Source organism: Rana temporaria, chromosome 2 (assembly GCF_905171775.1).
Source record: "Rana temporaria chromosome 2, aRanTem1.1, whole genome shotgun sequence".
Classification (NCBI taxonomy): Eukaryota; Metazoa; Chordata; class Amphibia; order Anura; family Ranidae; genus Rana; species Rana temporaria.
Window position 1 is genome coordinate 171,065,419 of NC_053490.1, and position 20,313 is coordinate 171,085,731.

At 45.5% G+C, this 20,313-nt stretch overlaps 1 protein-coding gene across 14 annotated transcripts in view; it reads left to right on the forward strand.

Moving 5' to 3' along the window:
* Positions 1-20,313, forward strand: part of SCEL (sciellin) — a 129,874-nt gene that overhangs the window by 21,863 nt on the left and 87,698 nt on the right. For all 14 annotated transcript variants that reach the window (XM_040341415.1, XM_040341414.1, XM_040341406.1 and 11 more), the window contains exon 2: positions 18,219-18,275. In XM_040341415.1, the coding sequence (XP_040197349.1) occupies positions 18,242-18,275 (34 nt within the window). In that variant the 5' untranslated portion in view covers positions 18,219-18,241. The remainder of the gene's footprint in view (positions 1-18,218; positions 18,276-20,313) is intronic.

Consider the following 20,313-nt stretch of genomic DNA (forward strand, 5'->3'; position numbering starts at 1 on the left):
AACAATCAGAACAGGTTTTCAGACTTGTAAAACTGCTTAGTCCAGTCCGCTGTAGAGCATCTGCCAGAGCCATTGGCATTAAGGAGTTGTCCGATCTCATAACTTGTTCTTTGGTCACTTTGAAGCCTCGTACACACGACCGAGTTTCTCGGCAAAAACCAGCAAGAAACTTGCTGTTTTTTTTTTTTTTGCCGAGGAAACCGGTCGTGTGTACACTTTTCGACGAGGAAACTGTTGAGGATCTCGTTGAGCCAAAAAGAGAGCAAGTTCTCTATTTCCTCGATGGGAATGGGGAAATTTGGCTCGCCGAGATCCTCGACAGCCTAACAAGGAACTCGACGAGCAAAACGATGTGTTTCGCCCGTCGAGTTTCTCGGTCGTGTGTAAGAGGCTTAACAGAGATACAATGAGAATGGGCATGGAAACAGCAGTTAAATTCTTTACAACACAGAAGAATGAAAGTGATACCATAAACAGTGCAAATGTATGTCACATATAATAAAATTATACATAATTAATATAATCTCAATCTTCATTTTATATGAAGCAGGGCTTGTCTTTTAACTTAGAGCAAGACTACAAGGGTTACAAGGGCTGCAGTAGCTTCTGGGTAAATTAAATTAAAGTGGTTGTAAATCCTTACATATGAGGTGTGTCTAAAAAGTTCAGTAAGTGGTCCCAAATATGAACGGCAACATGGGCAAAGTGGGCATGCATGCACATGGTTATCCAGAAACACGTCGAGAAGCACACACTAGCGAGGAGTACGTGGGACTGTCAGGGTAAACCCACTGCAGGCAATCCAACATGTGTGAGAGGTAGGGTCACAGTGCAATGGAACAATTAGGTAGATTCACAAAGAGTTAGGCCGGCTTATCTACAGATAAGCCGGCCTAACTCTGAATCTAAGCCGGCCTATGTTTAAGTGTATTCTCAAACAGAGATACACTTAAACATACCTAAGATAGGCTGGCTTGCGCCATTCTATCTTAGGTTGCAATGTTTCTTTTGGCTGCTAGATGGCGCTGCCATTGCGGCCGGCCTAGATTATGTAAATGAGGGGATACGCCGATTCCCGATGATTTATGAGCGTACGCCGGGCCTACACCGTCGAGTTACGTCGTTTCCGTATGCGATAGGCCGCCTAAAGTTATTCCACCTATGAGGTGGAATAACAATGTTAAGTATGGCCGCCGTTCCCGCCGCGAGGTTCGATTTTTTTACGTCGTTTGCGCAAGTCGTCCGCGAATCGGGATTTACGTCGTTTATGTACGCGTCGAAATCAATAGGCCCGTACGGCCTACTTAGCTGCAATGCGCACTGGGAAATGTAGTCGCCCGGCGCATGCGCAGTGTAAAAAACTTAAAAAAACTTGAGGTCAAGCCTCATTTCAATACTACAAGCCCCCCTCCCAGTCATTTGAATTAGGCGCGCTTACGCCCGCTCGTTTTAGGCTACGCCGCCGAAAATTTGAAGGTAAGTGGCTTGAGAATCACTTCTAACCTAAATAATTTTCGGCGGTGTAGCCTAAAAAGACTAGGCTAGGCCGTCCTAATTTTAGGCATTTGTATGTGAATCTACCCAAATTAGTGTATATCAAGTTCTGCTACAAACATGATCAAGCGAGAGTGACAAATGCTGGTACGAGATCTGCGAATGACTCTTCAATTGATGGTGGAGGAATTAATTGTACATTAGGGGTGCAGCGTGAACACAAGGACACGCTGCACCCCATCATCTGCAAAGATTTGGGTAAGCGGAAGATCTGTTCCCGGTTTGTGCCGCACAAGCTGACAGACAAACAGAAAGCAAAATGGTTGGAAGGCTCTGGAGATTTTATTACCATGGGTGACCAGGATGCATCCTTTCTGTGAACCATTGTCACAGGGGATGAGACTTGGCGCTACTAGTTCGATCTGGAATCTAAGCGGCAATCGATGGATTGGCGTTCACTGTCTTCCCAAAAAGAGTCGCTGCAAAAGTCCAAGGTCAATCCAAGAATGTGTGACAGCGGTTCTGCAATTAATTCCTAAAGAGGCCTTTGCTGACAGTTCCCAGAAGCTTTATGAACGTTGCCAAAAGTGTGTTGTGAATGATGGCGATTATTCTGAAGGACAATTATGGTAATTTGTTTGTATCTTCTGTTTTGTTTGTTTTCAGATACCATTCAGCAAACTATTTTAGAGACACTTCATATACACAGTGAAGTGACTGTCTTCAGGTGATAGACAGAAATTAAACAAAACCTCCTACATAAGTTACACCTTTTTATCTGCAGTCTTTTTTTCTCTACATCCATAAAACGTTTTTAATTTACAGCTTGTCAGAGAGTTCTGGAAAAAGTGGGCGAAGAGCTGAAGTTACACTCTGCAGAGCTCAGTGAGGAGAGTTTTAAAAGCTGATTGGAGGAAAGGGACACCCCCCTCCTTCACACAGCACACAGGAACAGGGCTGAGGGCCTCCCCTGTCACTGTTTTTCTCTTGGTGTCAGGAAAATTGTCATAAGTGATTCATGCTGATAGTAGAGGAAGGAAGCAGAAGACAGAAATGACACTTAGTGCTCTTAATTGAGACAGGTACAAACTATAGAAGGATATGCTTTGTTCATATTTTATGTCTGAGGTTTACAACCATTTAAGGGAGGTCATACAAAACTGTGCCTTATTTTAAACAGATCTGTTTGACTACATCAGCACATTATAACACAGAAAATCTCTATATTCACTTTTCTTTTTGCTTTTGGCTAAAAAAAATATTGTATTTTTATTTAAAACCATGAATAAATGCATATTAAAAATCAAAGTTATTCAAAAGGCTTAATGCTTTTTACTAGGGTTGTCCCGATACCACTTTTTTAAGACCGAGTACAAGTACCGATACTTTTTTTTCAAGTACTCGCCGATAACGAAGACCGATACTTTTTTTTAATGTCATGTGACAATTTAAAAAATGGGCATGACAGGGGGCACTGATGGATGGCACTGACGGATGGATGGCACTGACAGGGGGGCACTGACAGGAGGCACTAACAGATGGATGGCACTGACAGGGGGCACTGACGGATGGATGGCACTGACGGGTGGATGGCGCTGACAGGGGGCACTGACAGGTGGATGGCCCTGACAGGGGGGCACTGACGGGTTAATGGCACTGACAGGGGGGCACTGACGGGTGGATGGCACTGACAAGGAGCACTGACGGATAGCACTGACAGGGGGGCACTGACGGATGGATGGCACTGACTGACAGGGGGCACTGACGAATAGCACTGAGAGGGGGGCACTGACGGGTGGATGGCACTGACGGATGGCACTGACAGGGGGCACTGATGGATGGATGGCACTGACAGGGGGGCACAGATGGATGGATGGCACTGACTGGTGGAGGGCACTACTGACCACTGCTCTGTCCACTACATACTGACTAATACTGACTTGTCTAAACTCCTCTAACCTCTCTCTCTGGCTGACAGTCTCACCTGCAGCTTGTGTGTTCCATCACCCTGGAGGAGGTGAAGAGAGGGTGTTCCGGAGGAGAGGGGGAGCCTGGAGGATGGGAAGACAGCATATCGTCCAGAGGCTAGAAGGAGGCGGGACAAGCCCCGCCGCAATTGTGGATAGTCAAGCCTCGCCCCACCGTGATCACGGATTAGCCAGCCCTGCCGTGATCACGGATAGCCCCGCCCGCCCCGGTACATGACCATTCACAGGGACGCAGGAACATTAGGGGGGCGGATCCGGCAGTAACACACACTGCCTGGCGTCCCCCTAAATTTATGCACCCAGCGCCGTCCACGCTACCCCACTGGCTCCGCCCCCTCTCTGTCCGCCGACTTCCGGGTAGCCGGATCAGGCATCAGGAGCATTTGTGCGAGTATAAGTACTCGCACAAATGCTCGGTATCGGTCCCGATACCGATACTAGTATCAGTATTGGGACAACCCTACTTTTTACCTTAATGCATTCTCTGCATTAAGGTAAAAAAAAACTTCTGTGATGCCCCCCAGCCCTTGCTAAATACTTCACCTGCCTGTGAATTGAATGCAGCACTGTGACCAAGAGCGTCTCTCTTCGCTTTCTCTCTCCTCACAGAAAAAAAAGGTAATTGACTCCTGCTGCTGTCAATCAAATTCTGTGATGAGGTAGCAGGGCCAGGCTGAGCCATGCTGTCTGTGTCTATGGAAGAAGGCAGCGCGGCTCAGAATTGAGCCCACTTGAGTGTCCCATATAAAGCAGCTTTCTATGGAGGGGGGGGGGGGGCATTCGCCTAAGAGGAGGAGCCAAGAGTGGCAGTGGGGGACCCCAGAAGAAGAGGTTTGGGGCTGCTCTGTGTAAAACCATTGAATAGTGCAGGGAAGTATGACATTATTATTTAAACCAAAAAACCAACCTGAAGGTTTATAATCACTTAACTTTAGGTGTATATTTATAAATAGGTGAATGTGATATTCACCTAGCATTCACTGTAGGCATATCCTCCTTGCCTATGTGTTTTACATTACAGCAGTGGCAGCTGATGCTCAACATTTTTGGAGGGGCGCAAACAAACTAAAACATTCTGAAAAATACTGAAACAAAAACATCAAATGTAGCCTCACTGTGCCATTATATGCAGCTACTGTGCCCATCATATGCAGCCACTGTGCCTATCATATGCAGCCAACTGTGCCAATCATATGCAGCCACTGTGCCCAGCAAATGCAGCCACTGTGCCCATCATATCCAGCCAACTGTGCCCAGCAAATACAGCCAACTGTGCCTATTATATGCAACCAGCTGTGCCCATCATATGCAACCAACTGTGCCCATCATATGCAGCCACTGTGCCCATCATATGCAGCCAACTGTGCCCGGCAAATGCAGTTAACTATGCCCACCATATACAGTCACTGTTCCCATCATATGCAGCCAACTGTGCCCATCATATACAGCCACTGTGCCCATCACATGCAGCCAACTGTGCCCATCATATGCAGCCACCGTGACACCCACCCGGCCTGCCCGCTCGCTCTCTGGCTGCCAGGCACTTACCCCATCGTGGTGGCAGGTCTGGCAGCGGGTGAGTCTCTTCTTGCCTTCTGCCAGGTGGCCAATGGGATCGCTTGTGCCTTCAGCTAATCAGGTGACGGGTATTAGTCCGCACCTCCTGATTAGCTGAGAGGCGGTTTAGTGTTTTGAAGCCTATTAGAGCCTATGGCTCTAATCAGGTGCTTAAAAAAAACACCCCAGCCGCTGTATTTCAGTTGCCCAGCGTCCGAAAAGGGGTCGGATGCCTGAAAAGGGGGTTGCAGTGGCGGCCATAGATAGATTCATGCTATGCATATAGGGGGGTGGCTGGAGAGAGGGGGTGGTGCCTGTGCGCCCTTAATGGACGGCATTACAGTGAATGATTCACCTGCAGTGAATGTCTGATGAATGTCACGTTCACTGCTTTATATATATGTCTCTTTTTTTTTTACTTTTAGTAATAAAAGAAATACAGACTTTGTTTAATTATATACATATAATATATCCATAAACATATCTATCTAGCTATATATATATATATATATAGATTAATTATAAATCAACTTTTTTGTTCACATTCAGCATTTTGGATGAACCGTTATAACCGTGGCTGTATATGATGGGCACAGTTGGCAGTTATGTCAATTGGAGTAGCTGCTTTTCCTTCACATTTACTTTCATGTTTTATTTTATTGATACAAATTGTACATGTATTTTTTGCATTGGTATTGCAATTTAATTACACTATTGCGTATAGAGACTGGCTAATCGTAATTGTCTTTTAGTGTGCATGTTCAGGTATCGATGTTTATGCATTTTGTGCCTAGCACTCATGGCTTTTTGTTTTTTGTTTTCCATAGTCTTTGAATTCATAATACCCTGATTAATACATTATGGCTTAATTTAGTATGCTATTCTCAGTAGACCAGGGTGGATTATAGGAGTACACTGAGAGTAATTAGATGAGATATCAGGTTCAATGTAAGGGCAAGGGCTTAATAGTTCTATTCAGGTAAAGAACTAAGAAGCTGGAAGAAATATTTACATAAGGGAGAGGCACACTTGCAATGCTAGGCATGGGTAAGCAAGCCATTGACACTGACAGTTCTGATAATAAACTGTAAAATCCTGTTTATACATCCTTTCTCAGGTCTCGTACACACGAGTTTCTTGGCAAAAACCAGCAAGAAACTTGCTGAGATTTTTTTTTTGCCGAGGAAACCGGTCGTGTGTACATTTTTTGACGAGGAAACTGTCGAGGATCCCGTCGAGCCAAAAAGAGAGCATGTCTTCTCTTTCCTCGACAGGTAAGGAGAAACTTGTCTTGTCGAGTTCCTCGGTCGTGTGTACGAGGCTTCATTGTTCAGGGTCTGAATATTCTCCTACTACCTTGTGTTGATGCATCAACATTTATATTCTATTCCCTCTGACAAGACTATGCAAAGCTTTCCTCCAAGGCACTGTGATACCACAAATTGCGTCTATTGTCTACATGACTTTAGATTGTCCATCTTTGCAGCTATTGTTGGGTGCTGTGGAATTAAAGCGGATGTGCCATGGGGAAAAACATATTAAAAGCCAGCAGCTACAAATACTGCAGCTGCTGACTTTTAATATTAGGACACTTACCTGTCCTGGAGTCCAGCGCCGACCGCAGCAGAGCACGAGCGATCGCTCGTCTCTCTGCTGCTCCCCCCGCCATCCACGCTGAGGGAACCAGGAAGTGAAGCGCTGCGGCTTCACTGCCCGGTTCCCTACGGCGCATGCGCGAGTCGCGCTGCGCCCGCCGATTGGCTCACACGCTGTGTGCTGGGAGCCGAGTGTTCCCAGCACACAACGGGCGACAGACGGGAAGTCAGAAAAACCCGTCTTTTGCCCGTAGCGTGTGGCCGGAAGTGGGTGCAGATACCTGTCTTTAGACAGGTATCTGCACCCCCCCCCTGAAAGGTGTCAAATGTGACACCGGAGGGGGGAGGGTTCCGATCAGCGGGACTCCACTTTAGGGTGGAGAACCGCTTTAAAGCCTGGCACACACGGGGCAAAAATCATCTGGTATCGCCAGGTTCAACAGAAACAGGCCAACATTTGGCCCATGTGTATATCAGCCTGTCCAACAGAAGCTAGCTGAAAGGGCATGCTGGAAAACGGGCATCTGATCAACATCTAATCAGCGCCCCCTGTCAGAACACAATAGCTCAGAGTGTAGGTCGATGTACTAACATCATATAGTTAGTATAACAAGCTCCTCTTAAGCTCCTCCGTTTGTTTTCCATTCAGCACGCTGGGTTGAGCGGAAAAAATAAAACTCAGTGTGTACCAGGCTTAAGCAAATAGTGGTATGAAACCCCATGTGTTAAGAATGCTTATGAGGCCCCGTACACACGTACCGGGCACTGCACAGCCATGGCAAACAAACCATCCAGGCAAGGTCCTCCTCATTCTACTGCACATGTGCATTGTTGCTCGGGGTCATTTCTTTGAATGAACTGTATTCCAGTGGATGGCGAGAGGCTGCTATGAGTACATTTTTCATTTGCATTCTATTTATTCGATCTATTCCTATTAGCTCTAGGAATCTAGAAAAAAGTAGAACTTGGATTATTATTATTATTATTATACAGGATTTATATAGCGCCAACAGTTTACGCAGCACTTTACAATATAAAAGGGAGACAATACAGTTATAATACAATAAAATACAAGAGAATTAAGAGGGCCCTGCTCAGAAGAGCTTACAATCTAATAGGGTGGGGCATGTGGTACAAAAGGTTGTAACTGTGGGGAATGGGCTGGGGGATTAGTAGTCAAAGGTTATATTCAGTGTTAGTAATGTTCAGTTTACTATACCAACCAGAGGCGGCTCTTAAATTAGGCAAATTAGGCGGTTGCCTAAGGCCTCGCACTTACAGGGCCCCCGTGGCCGCCTAATTTGCCTCTGCTCAATCACTGTGTGCTAGATCTGTGCAACTTTCTGCAGCCATTTTTATTTGCTTGAATTTTTTTCAAATTAGGGCCCCCGTGTCTAAATTTTGCTTAAGGCCTCACAAAGCCTGGAGCCGCCTCTGATACCAACATTTACAGTGTTGAGGCAGAGGAAGTATCAAAAGTATCAATCAACTAAAGAATATTCTTTGCATTTGTAGTTGAGTTTGCCATGTTATAATTTTTTTTGCAGGTTAAACTGACAATCTTACCGCAGCATGGTGAGCAAAGTGCTTAGCATTGCTGCCCTACAACCATATTTATTCCAAGATTTATTACAAAAACTAAATGTTGACGTTTAAATGTACTCTTTATGTTTATGTAGGTGTCTTCCTGTTTATGTTTACAATGCCAGGTCCTCGAGAGAAGGCACAAATGACAATGGGATATGTTACCTGTAAAGCATTGAAGAACACCAATAAAAAAAAATCCTATTATAGCAAAGATGCTCTTCAGTCAGTCTGTGCTGTAATAGCTACATTACTGCCTAAATCTGGCCATATATTACCTAAACCCAAATACAAAATCATTTGTCTTGCAACTTAATTATTTTTATTTTTAAAGACAGTTTGCCCAGGTTCACACTGGGTACGATTTCCTTCGATTTGAGATGCGATTTCACATGTGAAATCGCATCTCAAATCGGCGGCAATTGTCGGCAATGACACTGTCCTAATCGGTGCGACGCCGCATCTGCGGCGCTGCACGATTTCAAAAAGTAGTTCCTGTACTACTTTTTGCGATTTCGGGCCGCGATTTACATAGACATCTGTGCAGAAACCTGCACAGATGTCTCTTAAATCACGGCCGAAATCGGGACTGCCAGCGGGAGTGAAGCCGTGCGAGTTCAGCTTCACTCCCGCAGCCCAGTGTGAACCAGGGCTTTCTTTTATTTTCACCTGGTGATCCTGCCAGTAATATACTTCTTGTTCTAGGATGACAATGATCACTCAATGTACTGCATAGCTCCCAACTGTCCCTGATTTTGAGAGACTGTTCCTGATTTGAAAAAGTCCCTCTCTCCTCCTCATTTCATTTTGGTCTGATCTATATAGTTGTATATAAAATGTACTACTTATCTATCAAAAAGTGTTTTAAAGTGCTAAACCTTTCATCCAATTTCTAAATTGCTGTGTTTGTAAATGTCCAAAAGCCAAGAAAAAAGTGGGTTAAAAATTCACTTTTTTTTAAGTATAATTCTCCTCTAAACGGTTCCCTACTGGCGCACGAATATGTACGTCAACAGAAAGGCATGGCTGCGCAAATGGGCATACAGGTACATCCCCTTTAATTTTGTGAGCCACGTGGTCACATGCCGACCCTGCCGTGAGCTCCCTACCGCGCCCGCGGTACCCGATTGCCGCCGGTGTCCCGTGATCGGGTCACAGAGCTGAAGAACGGGGAGATGTTAGTGTAAACACAACATCTCCCCGTTCTGCCTAGGTGACACTGTCATGCCCTGTACACACGATCGGTTCTTCTGATGAAAACGGACTGATGGACTGATGGATTTTTTCATCAGATATCCGATGAAGCTGACTTTCATCAGTCGTGCCTACACACAGGGCCGATCCTAGGGTCAAATGCGCCTGGGTGCAGAAATATTTCTGGCGCCCCTACAAGGGCGTGGTCACCCTCCAAACTCCTCCACCTTTACAAATGTTTCTATGGCAACAATTCAAACACAGAGATGCTCCCCTAAGGGGGTTGAGTGAGAGAGGTGGGGCTGATAGAGAGGTGGGGCTGAGAGAGAGGGGGGTGGGGCTGAGAGAGAGGGGGTGGGGCTGAGAGAGAGGGGGGTGGGGCTGAGAGAGAGGGGGGGTGGGGCTGAGAGAGAGCGGTGGGGCAGAGAGAGAGCGGTGGGGCTGAGAGAGAGCGGTGGGGCTGAGAGAGAGAGAGGGGGTGGGGATGAGAGAGAGAGGGGGTGGGGATGAGTGAGAGAGAGAGGTGAGGCTGAGAGAGGGGTGAGGCAGAGAGAGAGAGAGAGATGAGGCAGAGAGAGAGAGAGAGAGAGAGAGAGAGATGAGGCAGAGAGAGAGATGAGGCAGAGAGAGAGATGAGGCAGAGAGAGAGGGATAAGGCTGAGAGAGAGAGAGAGAGTAGTGGACAGAGAGGGGGCTGAGAGAGAGAGGGGCTCAGAGAGAGGGTAGTGGACCGAGAGGGGGATGAGAGAGGGTAGTGGACAGAGAGGGGGGCGGAGTGAGAGAGGTTGGGCTGAGAGAAAGGGTAGTGGTCAGAAGGTGGATCTGAGAGAGAGGGGGACTGAGAGAGATGTGGGGCTGAGAGAGAGGGTGGTGGACAGAGAGGGGGCTGAGAGAGAGGGTAGTGGACAGAGAGTGAGGCTGAGAGAGAGAGAGGGGGGCTCAGAGAGAGGTTAGTGGACAGGGAGGGGGGCTGAGTGAGAGAGGTTGGGCTGAGAGAGAGGGGGGCTGAGATAGATGTGGGGCTGGGAGAAAGGGTAGTGGTCAGAAAGTGGATCTGAGAGAGATGTGGGGCTGAGAGAGAGGACGGCTGAGAGAGAGAGAGGACGGCTGAGAGAGAGAGGACGGCTGAGAGAGAGAGAGAGGACGGCTGAGAGAGAGAGAGGACGGCTGAGAGAGAGAGGACGGCTGAGAGAGAGAGAGAGGACGGCTGAGAGAGAGAGAGAGAGAGGACGACTGAGAGAGAGAGAGAGAGGACGGCTGAGAGAGAGAGAGGACAGCTGAGAGAGAGAGAGAGGACGGCTGAGAGAGAGAGAAAGAGAGGACGGCTGAGAGAGAGAGAGAGAGAGGACGGCTGAGAGAGAGAGAGAGAGAGAGAGAGAGAGAGAGAGAGGACGGCTGAGAGAGAGAGAGAGAGGACGGCTGAGAGAGAGAGAGGACAGCTGAGAGAGAGAGAGAGGACGGCTGAGAGAGAGAGAGAAAGAGAGGACGGCTGAGAGAGAGAGAGAGAGGACGGCTGAGAGAGAGAGAGGACAGCTGAGAGAGAGAACGGCTGAGAGAGAGAGAGAAAGAGAGGACGGCTGAGAGAGAGAGAGAGAGAGAGAGAGAGAGAGAGAGAGAGGACAGCTGAGAGAGAGAGAGAGAGGACGGTATCTGAAGATAGGTCTGTGTCCAAGTATAAATATATTTCTCCTGTGAATACCCATCACATGATGTGAATTCATTCAGCACCTCTGTGCTTGATATTTTTACCGTTTCAACAGTGAGACTTATTCCAGTGCAGGACATTAACCCCCCTGCCATGCTGCATATTGAAATAAAAATCACACTCATAGTTAATAATCTTCAGACTGCAGTCAGGTGGCTGCCTTCCGTATGGCGGCAGCCACCTGACTGCAGTCTGAAGATTATTAACTGTGACTGTGATTTTATACTGTAAAGTGCTTTCTTACTTGCAAAGTTGAGAAATTCTACACCGACAGTCTGACACTGTGCTGCTGTCTGAACTTGGCGGCGCTGGCTCGGCTCCTCTCGTTCGCAGCAGGCAAGCAGCTCTCGACGCTCCTCCCATGACCCCTCCCGCCTCCGGCCGTGAGGACGGTGCTGTAGTTGTAAACTTAGGGGGAGGGAAGTCGTGGGCGGCACGGTGGCAGCGATGATGTCTATTGGCTGGCGCCGGCTGGCCGGGTGCAGGTGACAGGTCAGAGTGAGCGCCGAGCGGCACCCAGGCGCCCCCTCCCCTCTGGCGTCTGGGTGCAGTGCACCCTGTGCACCCCGTCTAGGAACGGCCCTGCCTACACACCATCAGTTAAAAAACCAATCGTGTCAGAAAGCGGTGACGTAAAACACAACAACGTGCTGAGAAAAATGAAGTTCAATGCTTCAGAGCATGCATCGACTTGATTCTGAGCATGCGTGGATTTTTAACTGATGGACGTGCCAACAGATGATCGTTTTTTTCTATAGTTTTTTTAACCATCAGATAATTTTAAAACAAGTTCCTAGTATTTTCACCGATGGATAAAAAGTCAGACGAACCGATCGTGTGTACGCGGCATCACTGATCGTGTTCCCTGTCATCGGGAACAGTGATCAGTGACGTGTCACGGCAAGCCACGCCCCATAACAGTTACTTCCTAGGACACACTTAACCCCTTCAGCGCCCCGTACAGGTTAACCCCTTCACTGCCGGTGTCATTTTACAGTAATCAGTGCATTTTTATAGCACTAATCGCTGTAAAAATTACAATGGTCCCAAAATGGTGTCAAAAGTCTCCAATGTGTCCGCCATAATGTCGCAGTCACGAAAAAAATTGCTTATCACCGCCATTACTAGTAAAAAACAAATTATTAATAAAAATGCCATAAAACTATCCCCTATTTTGTAGACACTATAACTTTTGCGCAAACCAATCAATAAATGCTTATTGCAATTTTTGGATCAAAAATATGAAGAAGAATACATATAGGTCTAAACTGAGGGAATTTTATATATATATATATATATATATATATATATATATATATATATATATATATATATATATATATTTTGGGGATATTTATTATAGCAAAAAGTATTTTTGTTTATAGCGCAAAAAATAAAAACCACAGAGGTGATCAAATACCACCAAAAGAAAGCTCTATTTGTGGGAAAAAAAGGACGTAAATGTTGTTTGGGAGCCACTTCGCACGGCTGCACAATTGTCAGTTAAAGCGACACAGTGCCGAATCGCAAAAAGTAGCCCGGTCTTTAACCAGCCAAATGGTCCGGAGCTTAAGTGGTTAAGTAGGGAGTGTTAGGGGGTATATCCTATGCCTACATACTTTTGCTATTTGTCCCTCATCCCAAGAAAGTTGGGAGGTATGCTGTACTATATCTATCATTGTCGTTTTTCCCACCTCTTCTAAACACATTACATATAGGAAAGTTTCTTTGTAGCTGAGAAAACTGATAACATTGTCTGAGTTTTCAGTTCAGTCCACAAGAAGTTATAAGGACAAGGGTTTCTGCTCATTGAACTTTAATTTAGGACGGAAGAGCGACTCTGGAATTTGCTTTGTATGGGCTCAGTCGCCCATGTGCAAAAGGCCTAACAGGGATGATGGATTGGTGAGAATAAACCTCTGTAGTCTGTACAGTGACCATAATGTGACATTGGGCAGACTATCCTTTAAATCCTGTCCCATAGACACGATGGGGAGCAAGTGGAAATCTTTCCATAGTGAGAAGAAATCTCACTTTAGATGGTTATCACTGGAACAGATGGCTGGGCTGAGGGGTAGACAGAGGAGATGAATGATCACTTTGGGCATTTTGGCAGAAAGAGGGTATATACAGGGCATGACTTGCAACTTAAGCCTAGTACACACTAGTAGTTGAAACAGAAAACAAACAAGGCACCTCTAAGTGCAGAAGTATAAAACTTTTAATATCCCCTAAAGGGGTTAAAAACACTTACAAGATAGTGGCTGAAACAGGTATGTAGCAGGTAAGTGCACCCAGGAGATGTTCCAGTGGCAGGGCAGTCCCAGTCTGTGATGGTAAAGCTTCCAGGGAAGTCCACGAGATAACAGCCGACTTGTGCTGTGAATGTTCAGAGGACACAATAACTCTGGAGCCTGGGGATGACGTCAGAGGAAGCGAGACAGAAACCAGCATGGAACACAAACAGGAAGTGGACAGGAAGTATGTCTGTAGTTGACTGACAGCTCAGGAGGAGTCGCTATACAAACTATGCAATGTTAGTACAGTGATCCCACTGCTGTTCTTTCATGTTCTGACAGGTGGGTTATTCCCCATCAGAACACTACGGCCAGCGCTCTCAGTCATTGGTTGAGAGCGCTGATTGGGAGTCGATCGGCAGACCTTTTTTGTCATGCCCCTTTGACAAAAAAGCTGGCTGAACAAGAAATGCCCTCTGTCGAAAAAAATCCTTTGATGGGTCTGCGCAGTACCAAACGTCACTCCAGCTGATATGTTGATCAGCTGGCGTGATGTCAACAGAGATGGGGAGATTGTCTGAGGCATTATCTGACGCTATGCAAACAGCTGGGGGAACGTAGTTGTCAGATTGAGCCTCGCTATTATGGCTTGTGGGTGTGTTGAAGGGTGGGTTTTGTGTGTGTTGCAACATGCCCTTAAACACAGGCAAAACCCGCCATTCAACACACAAAATCCATCCTGCAACACAGACAAAACCCGCCCTTCAGGACACGGAATACCCGCAACAGCGAGGCAGCATCTGACAAGTACATTCTCCCTCCGCTGTTTGCATAGCTTTGAATACTGGCCGTCAAATATTGGCTCCCGTCGAAAAATGCCTCAGACGATCTGCGTATGCGCTGTGTTAATGTCACCGCAGCTAGTCAACGTATCAGCTGGAGTGACGTTTGGTAATGCGCATGCGCAGATCCATCAGGGACATTTTTAATGGAGGGGATTTCTCGATAGAACACCGGCTTCTGCAGTACACACAGGCCGAATATCAGTCAGTTTCTTTTGAATCGGCCAATGCCACCCATCATTCGGCCTGTGTGTACTAGGCTTTAAGCTGCTGGAGTCGTTTACAGTTCATGGGTGGGGGGTGTGCACTTTGGCCTTTTCACTTTGGGAACCAATCATTGAATGATTCTCATTCATCTTTTGTTCTGGTGACAAATTGTGGATTTTGTATCACTTTCTGCCCAGATGACATCAGGACAAATAGAGAGGATGAAGCTCTCCAGCAGGAATGCAGACAAAAATAAAAAACTGACGGGTTGTTGTCATTCTTTAGTATATCCAAATCTAGAAAAATACATATTAATGTAACATAGTATTCATTTTAGATTTATTATTATTGTTAAAATTTGTATGTGTAAAAGGCCTCTCGGCAAAAAAGGTTTCTCGGCAAAAACCAGCAAGAAACTTGCTGGGATTTTTTTTTGCCGAGGAAACCGGTCGTGTGTACATTTTTCGACTAGGAAACTGTAGAGGATCCCGTCGAGCCAAAAAGAGAGCATGTCTTCTTTTTCCTCGACGGGAATGGAGAAACTTGCCTTGTCGAGTTCCTCGACAGCCTAACAAGGAACTCGACGAGGAAAACGATGTGTTTCGCCCGTCGAGTTCCTCGGTCGTGTGTACGAGGCTAAATAGTTAAGGGGGGCACTAGCTGTGTTGCAGATGTCCTCAAATCATTTTGCCACTTTAACATTGTATAAGAATTATACATACTACAAATTACAAACATCTCTGCTCTGTGGAACCATGCCAAATACATTGTGCATGAATAGCAGGTGGTACAGTATCGCTTCATACATTCCATGTTAATTAACCAGTACTGCAGGGATTACTCATATACTAAGAAGAGCAGGTAGGACAAGGGCTGCTCCCAGCCCTGCCCACAATTCTCTTTGTCACTTGACAGGATCGGGTCAGAGAACTATTTGGCAAGATGCAGAACGACTAAAGAACCCGCCAGTTTCACTGTGTGTCTCTACATATTTTAAAGAGGTGTGGTACCTTAGTCACCTTATCTTTTACACTACTATGATCTATGTCCTAATTATCTGGAAAGATCGGTTAGTAGCAAAAAAAAATAATAATCCTGAGGGCTACACTTTCCATGGCATAGTTTTATAGCATACCTTGATTTTGTTGGATTTAATTCAGAGTTCTGCACATGGAAAATCTTACTTATCTGTATTAAACTTTAGCTAAATACGATTTACTGCATTGTAACTAGAAGAGGAGCAAGTACAGCTATCCAGGGTAGAGAGTGGACATAGGCTTTTTTTTACTATGATTACAATTGTCCTAGAAATGTATTATTGCAAAAGATATATAGCATTATGAAAATGTAAGGCTGATGTTGAACAGGGGACTCTGCCACTAGTGCTCCTGTTACAGACAGTCCCCTGGTTACAAACAAGATAGGGTCTGTAGGTTTGTTCTTAAAGAGGAGTTCCACCCAAATTTGGAACTTCCTCTCAACCCACTCCTCTCCCCCTTACATGCCACATTTGGCATGTAATTTTTTTGGGGGGGAGTGGGGGCTTCAGGAGGAGTGGGACTTCCTGTCCCACTTCCTCCTTCCGGGTAGACGATTAAGCCTAATCGCCTAGGCGATTAAGCTTAATCACCTACAGGAAGGGGCTGCTGTAGGCGATCGCCCAGGACACGTCACAGGTCCTCGGCGATCGCCTGTCCAATCAGACGGCGCCTTGCCGGGCCGCGCCGCTCGCGCATGCGCAGTGCCGCTCGCGCATGCGCAGTGGGTGCCCGGCCGTGAAGCCGAAAGCTGTCACGGCCGGGTGCCCACACTGAGCATGAAGACGCCGGCCGGCGAGGGAGGGCGAGGAGCGGAGCCCCGTCCGGCGCGTTCGCTGGAGCCGTGGAGCAGGTAAGTGTCGGTTTATTAAAAGCCAGCAGCTACACTTTTTGTAGCTGCTGACTTTTAATAAACTTACAAAATGGGTGGAAAACCCCTTTAAGTTGAATTTGTATCTAAGTCGGAACAGGTACATTTTTTAAGTTTAACTCCAGCCCAAAATATGTTTTTTGCATTGTTTTTGATCACATAGGGAAAGGTTAAAGTGTTACTAAACACAGTAATATTAAAATAGTTCATCCACCCCCCCCCCCCCCCCTGCCTCCCACAATACCCACAGCTTATAAAATGTATTTTTACATTAAAATGCTGCCACTATATACCTTTTTGGATGATCTGTATACAACAGTCACATGATAAACTGCAGAGTTTCTCCAGTGCTGAGAGTTCAGGAAGGAGGAGATTTTCACTACAGCTTGTGTACACACCCACATGTGTGATGCCAATATCATGTGACCTGGCTATCTCTGTGAACAAGTAACTGTTCTCTCCAGCATAAAAGACACAACTGAGCATGTGCAGGCCGACTACCCTGTCTGTGTTAGCTGGCCTTCCCCGGGTTGACAGTGCAGGGAAGGACCTGTGTATACAGGATAAAACAGCCTTTTTTATACAATGCAGAGAATTAACCCCTTAAATTCCACAGTGAGTATACCAAGCATGCTATGCTGCATATACAGACTGATTTTATTGTTGTGAGTTTAGTAACACTATAAGGGCTCTTTCACACGGGCGGACCGATAAGGTCCGCCTGCCAGTTTTTTAGGTGGACCTGAACAGGCGCTCCATGCTCCTCTATGGAGAAACGGATGTCAGTGGTGACATGCCCGCTGACATCCGACCCGTTCCGATCTGCCAAAGTGTGACGGAGGAAAACCCTATTTTCCATCTGTCTGGCGGATCGGATCGGGTGACAACGGACTCTACGGTCCATCACCATCCAATCCCCCATAGGAGAGAGCGGCACTCTGACAAGTCGGTCCTTGCACAGTGTGCAGAGACAGACCTGTCATCTGCCGGCTCAGTGGGGATCAACGGATCGATCCCCACTGAGCAAAGAGGAGCCCAAAAACGGTCCACCCAGTGTGAAAGAGCCCTAATACCCCCGTAACGTTTGTTGTATTGTCTGTGCCCCTGTTCAGAAGATTTCACCTCACTTTCTGTCCCTGTGAAAATTGGATTTTGAAACTTTTGCCTTGTTGTGAAAACAAGGATTGGTGATAAAGCTTCAGTGGTGATAGCTTTTCCCCATAATAACAATTACAGCAGTGAATTTCTCTTCCTAGGGGTAGATTTCTCCTCACTTCCTGTTGTCTCCTTCCGTTTGTAAGTAGGAGTAATTTGTAAGTTGGATGTTTGTAACCCGGGGACCGCTTGTACTGAGAATTTGTCAAAATTGCCAGCGGCAGAATCGCTAAGAGGCTGCCTGTTTGTTCCTGTGGAATCATACCCTTTGTAGATATGGCAGAGAGCTGTGGCTCCCATCACTATTTGTCTTGTGTGTCATCAGCTTATAATGGACCATGGAATAACATTATACTTTTTTTTTTGGGCAGGGTGTTTATTTTGTGCTAAGGTACAAGTGGAATTGGAATATTCTTAGATTGTAAGCTCTAAGGAGCAGGGCCCTCTGATTCCTAACTGTATTAAAGTGTATTGTATTTGTACTGTCTATCCTCAAGTTGTAAAGCGCTGCATAAACTGATGGCGCTGTATAAATCCTTTATAATTATAATAATAATAATAATAACAATAATTTGTCTTTGTCATTTTTATTTACATTTTAAAATGGTTAGTAAAACCAGTAAATAACATGATCGTAGGAAACTAACAATGTAGCGGGCATATGTAGAGTCCAGATATCATAAATAAAATTATAAACTATTAATTTATCAAAATGTTAATACGTTTTTTATTTTGTTTTTATTTTTTACCAGATCTAAAGAAGCTGTTCAGCAAGATGTCTACTTACACCTTTAACAAATATGGAAGCGGTAATGACTAAATTATACATTAATTGAGAACAATCAATTTTTTTAGTTAATCTTTCATGAAACATATGTAATACCATTGTACCACAAATTCAAGTTATGCCTTTACCCAAGAGCAATAAAGCGGTATTAAGACAAAAAGCTGAACATTTAAATACAGTATTGCAGCTTACCAATCCTTAAAGTGAAAGTTCACCCTAATACTAAAATCTCTGAATCTACTGCCATCCACAATCTAAAACTAACCTATCTAGCCCTGTAAAGAATAAAAAATTACTATACATACCTTTTCTGAAACGGTCTGGTCCCACGCTGAGTTGCCAGCAGCGGCTTCTCTGTGTAGGTGGGTGAAGAAGAGGCAGCCGACAACAGAAGCCCCATAGTAACTCTATGGGTGACGTCACTTTCCAGGCATTTCCCAGCCCTTGTTAGCTGTCTCTTCTGCAGAGCTTCCTCTGCTGGAGACCAGACCAGATCAGCTTCAAAAAAGGTATGTATAGCGATTTCTTCTTTAAAGGGTTAGATAGGTAAGTCTTAGATTGTGGATGCCAGTAGATTTAGAGTTTGTAATATTATGGTGAACTTCCACTTTAAATGTGGTGGCTGCATTTGTTTCCTTTTCTTCAGTCCCCCCCCCCCCTTATTTTCACAGACTGATCTTGCCAGTAACACACTGGGGGTTATTTACTAAAGGAAAATCCACTTTGCACTACAAGTGCATTGCAAGTGCACTTGGAAGTGCAGTCACTGTAGATCCGAGGGGGACATGCAAGGAGAATAAAAAACAGCATTTTAACTTGCACATGATTGGATGATAAAATCAGCAGAGCTTCTCCTCATTTCAGATTTACCCCTCATATTTACAGCAACTGCACTTTCAAGTGCACTGGAAGTGCAAAGTGGATTTGCCTTTCGTAAATAACCCCCATTGTCTTAGAAACAGAGACACCCTTGGACAGCAACATTGTCATTCTGTGGAGAGGGTAGAATTAGGCAGGCCATACACAGTTCGAATCTTGGCCAGGTCAAAAGGAACCGGCCAAGATTCAAAACAATGTATGGGCAGGCTGAATGTACCAAGTTGATCGATCAATCAACTTGGGTACAACCAGCATGCCAGGGATTTACCTGCAATTATCGCTAGTGTCTGCTATAGCCGCTAGCAATAATCAATGTCTTCTCCCGGCAGGGATGGCTTCCACTGCCCCCCCCCCCCCCACTGGAAGAAGTGAATGGCCAGCAGCAGGGATTCCCACAACAACACTGTCTGTGTTGATAGGGGAATGAAGCAAATAATGTGTTCCATGTATGGCCGGCTTTAGATGCACTAGGAGATTTAGATGGACATGACTGACAAATTAAAGCCAAACTCCAGCATACAGTTTTTAAGCAGTTACAGCAAGATTTGTTGGGGGATAAATGTTTTGAATAAATGAATAAAAGCTGACTATCATAAGCACCCCTGTCAGTGTTAACTGGTTTGTCCTAATCCTCTAACTGCCACGTTTCATAGACCTCTTGGTCTGCTAAAATTCCTTTCTTGAAAAAAGCATTGGTTCGATTTTGGTATGATCCAAAGCTTTTAAGGGCAGAGAAGAGATCAGAGCAAGTCTCCCCTAGGTACTGTTCCTATTTAGACACTACGTAGAAAGTCTACTCCAACAGTGTTCAACAGTGTCTCTAACAGTGTATTTTCAAGGGAACGTAAATGTCTCTGGAAGGTGTGCAGACATTTGGTAAGCTGTGTAGATATATGCCAATTAGTAGATGGGGTAATTATTTCCATGGTGGGCATTTCTGCAGACATCATTGTTTGCATAGTTAGAATGTTGTAGATTTTGGGCCAAGAGTTTCTAGGAAGTCCCATAACATTCCGTGCAGTCATACCAGGGCCAAAGGTTGTATTGTCAAATAGGGGAATGAAGGCTGGTCCATGAAATCACATCTCCTATATTGTTTTAGGGGAAAGGCAATAAGGGGAAGGTTAGAAGGTGTGGTGTGGTCATTGGGAGTGGGGTAGGGGGCATTAGAGAGATCCCAG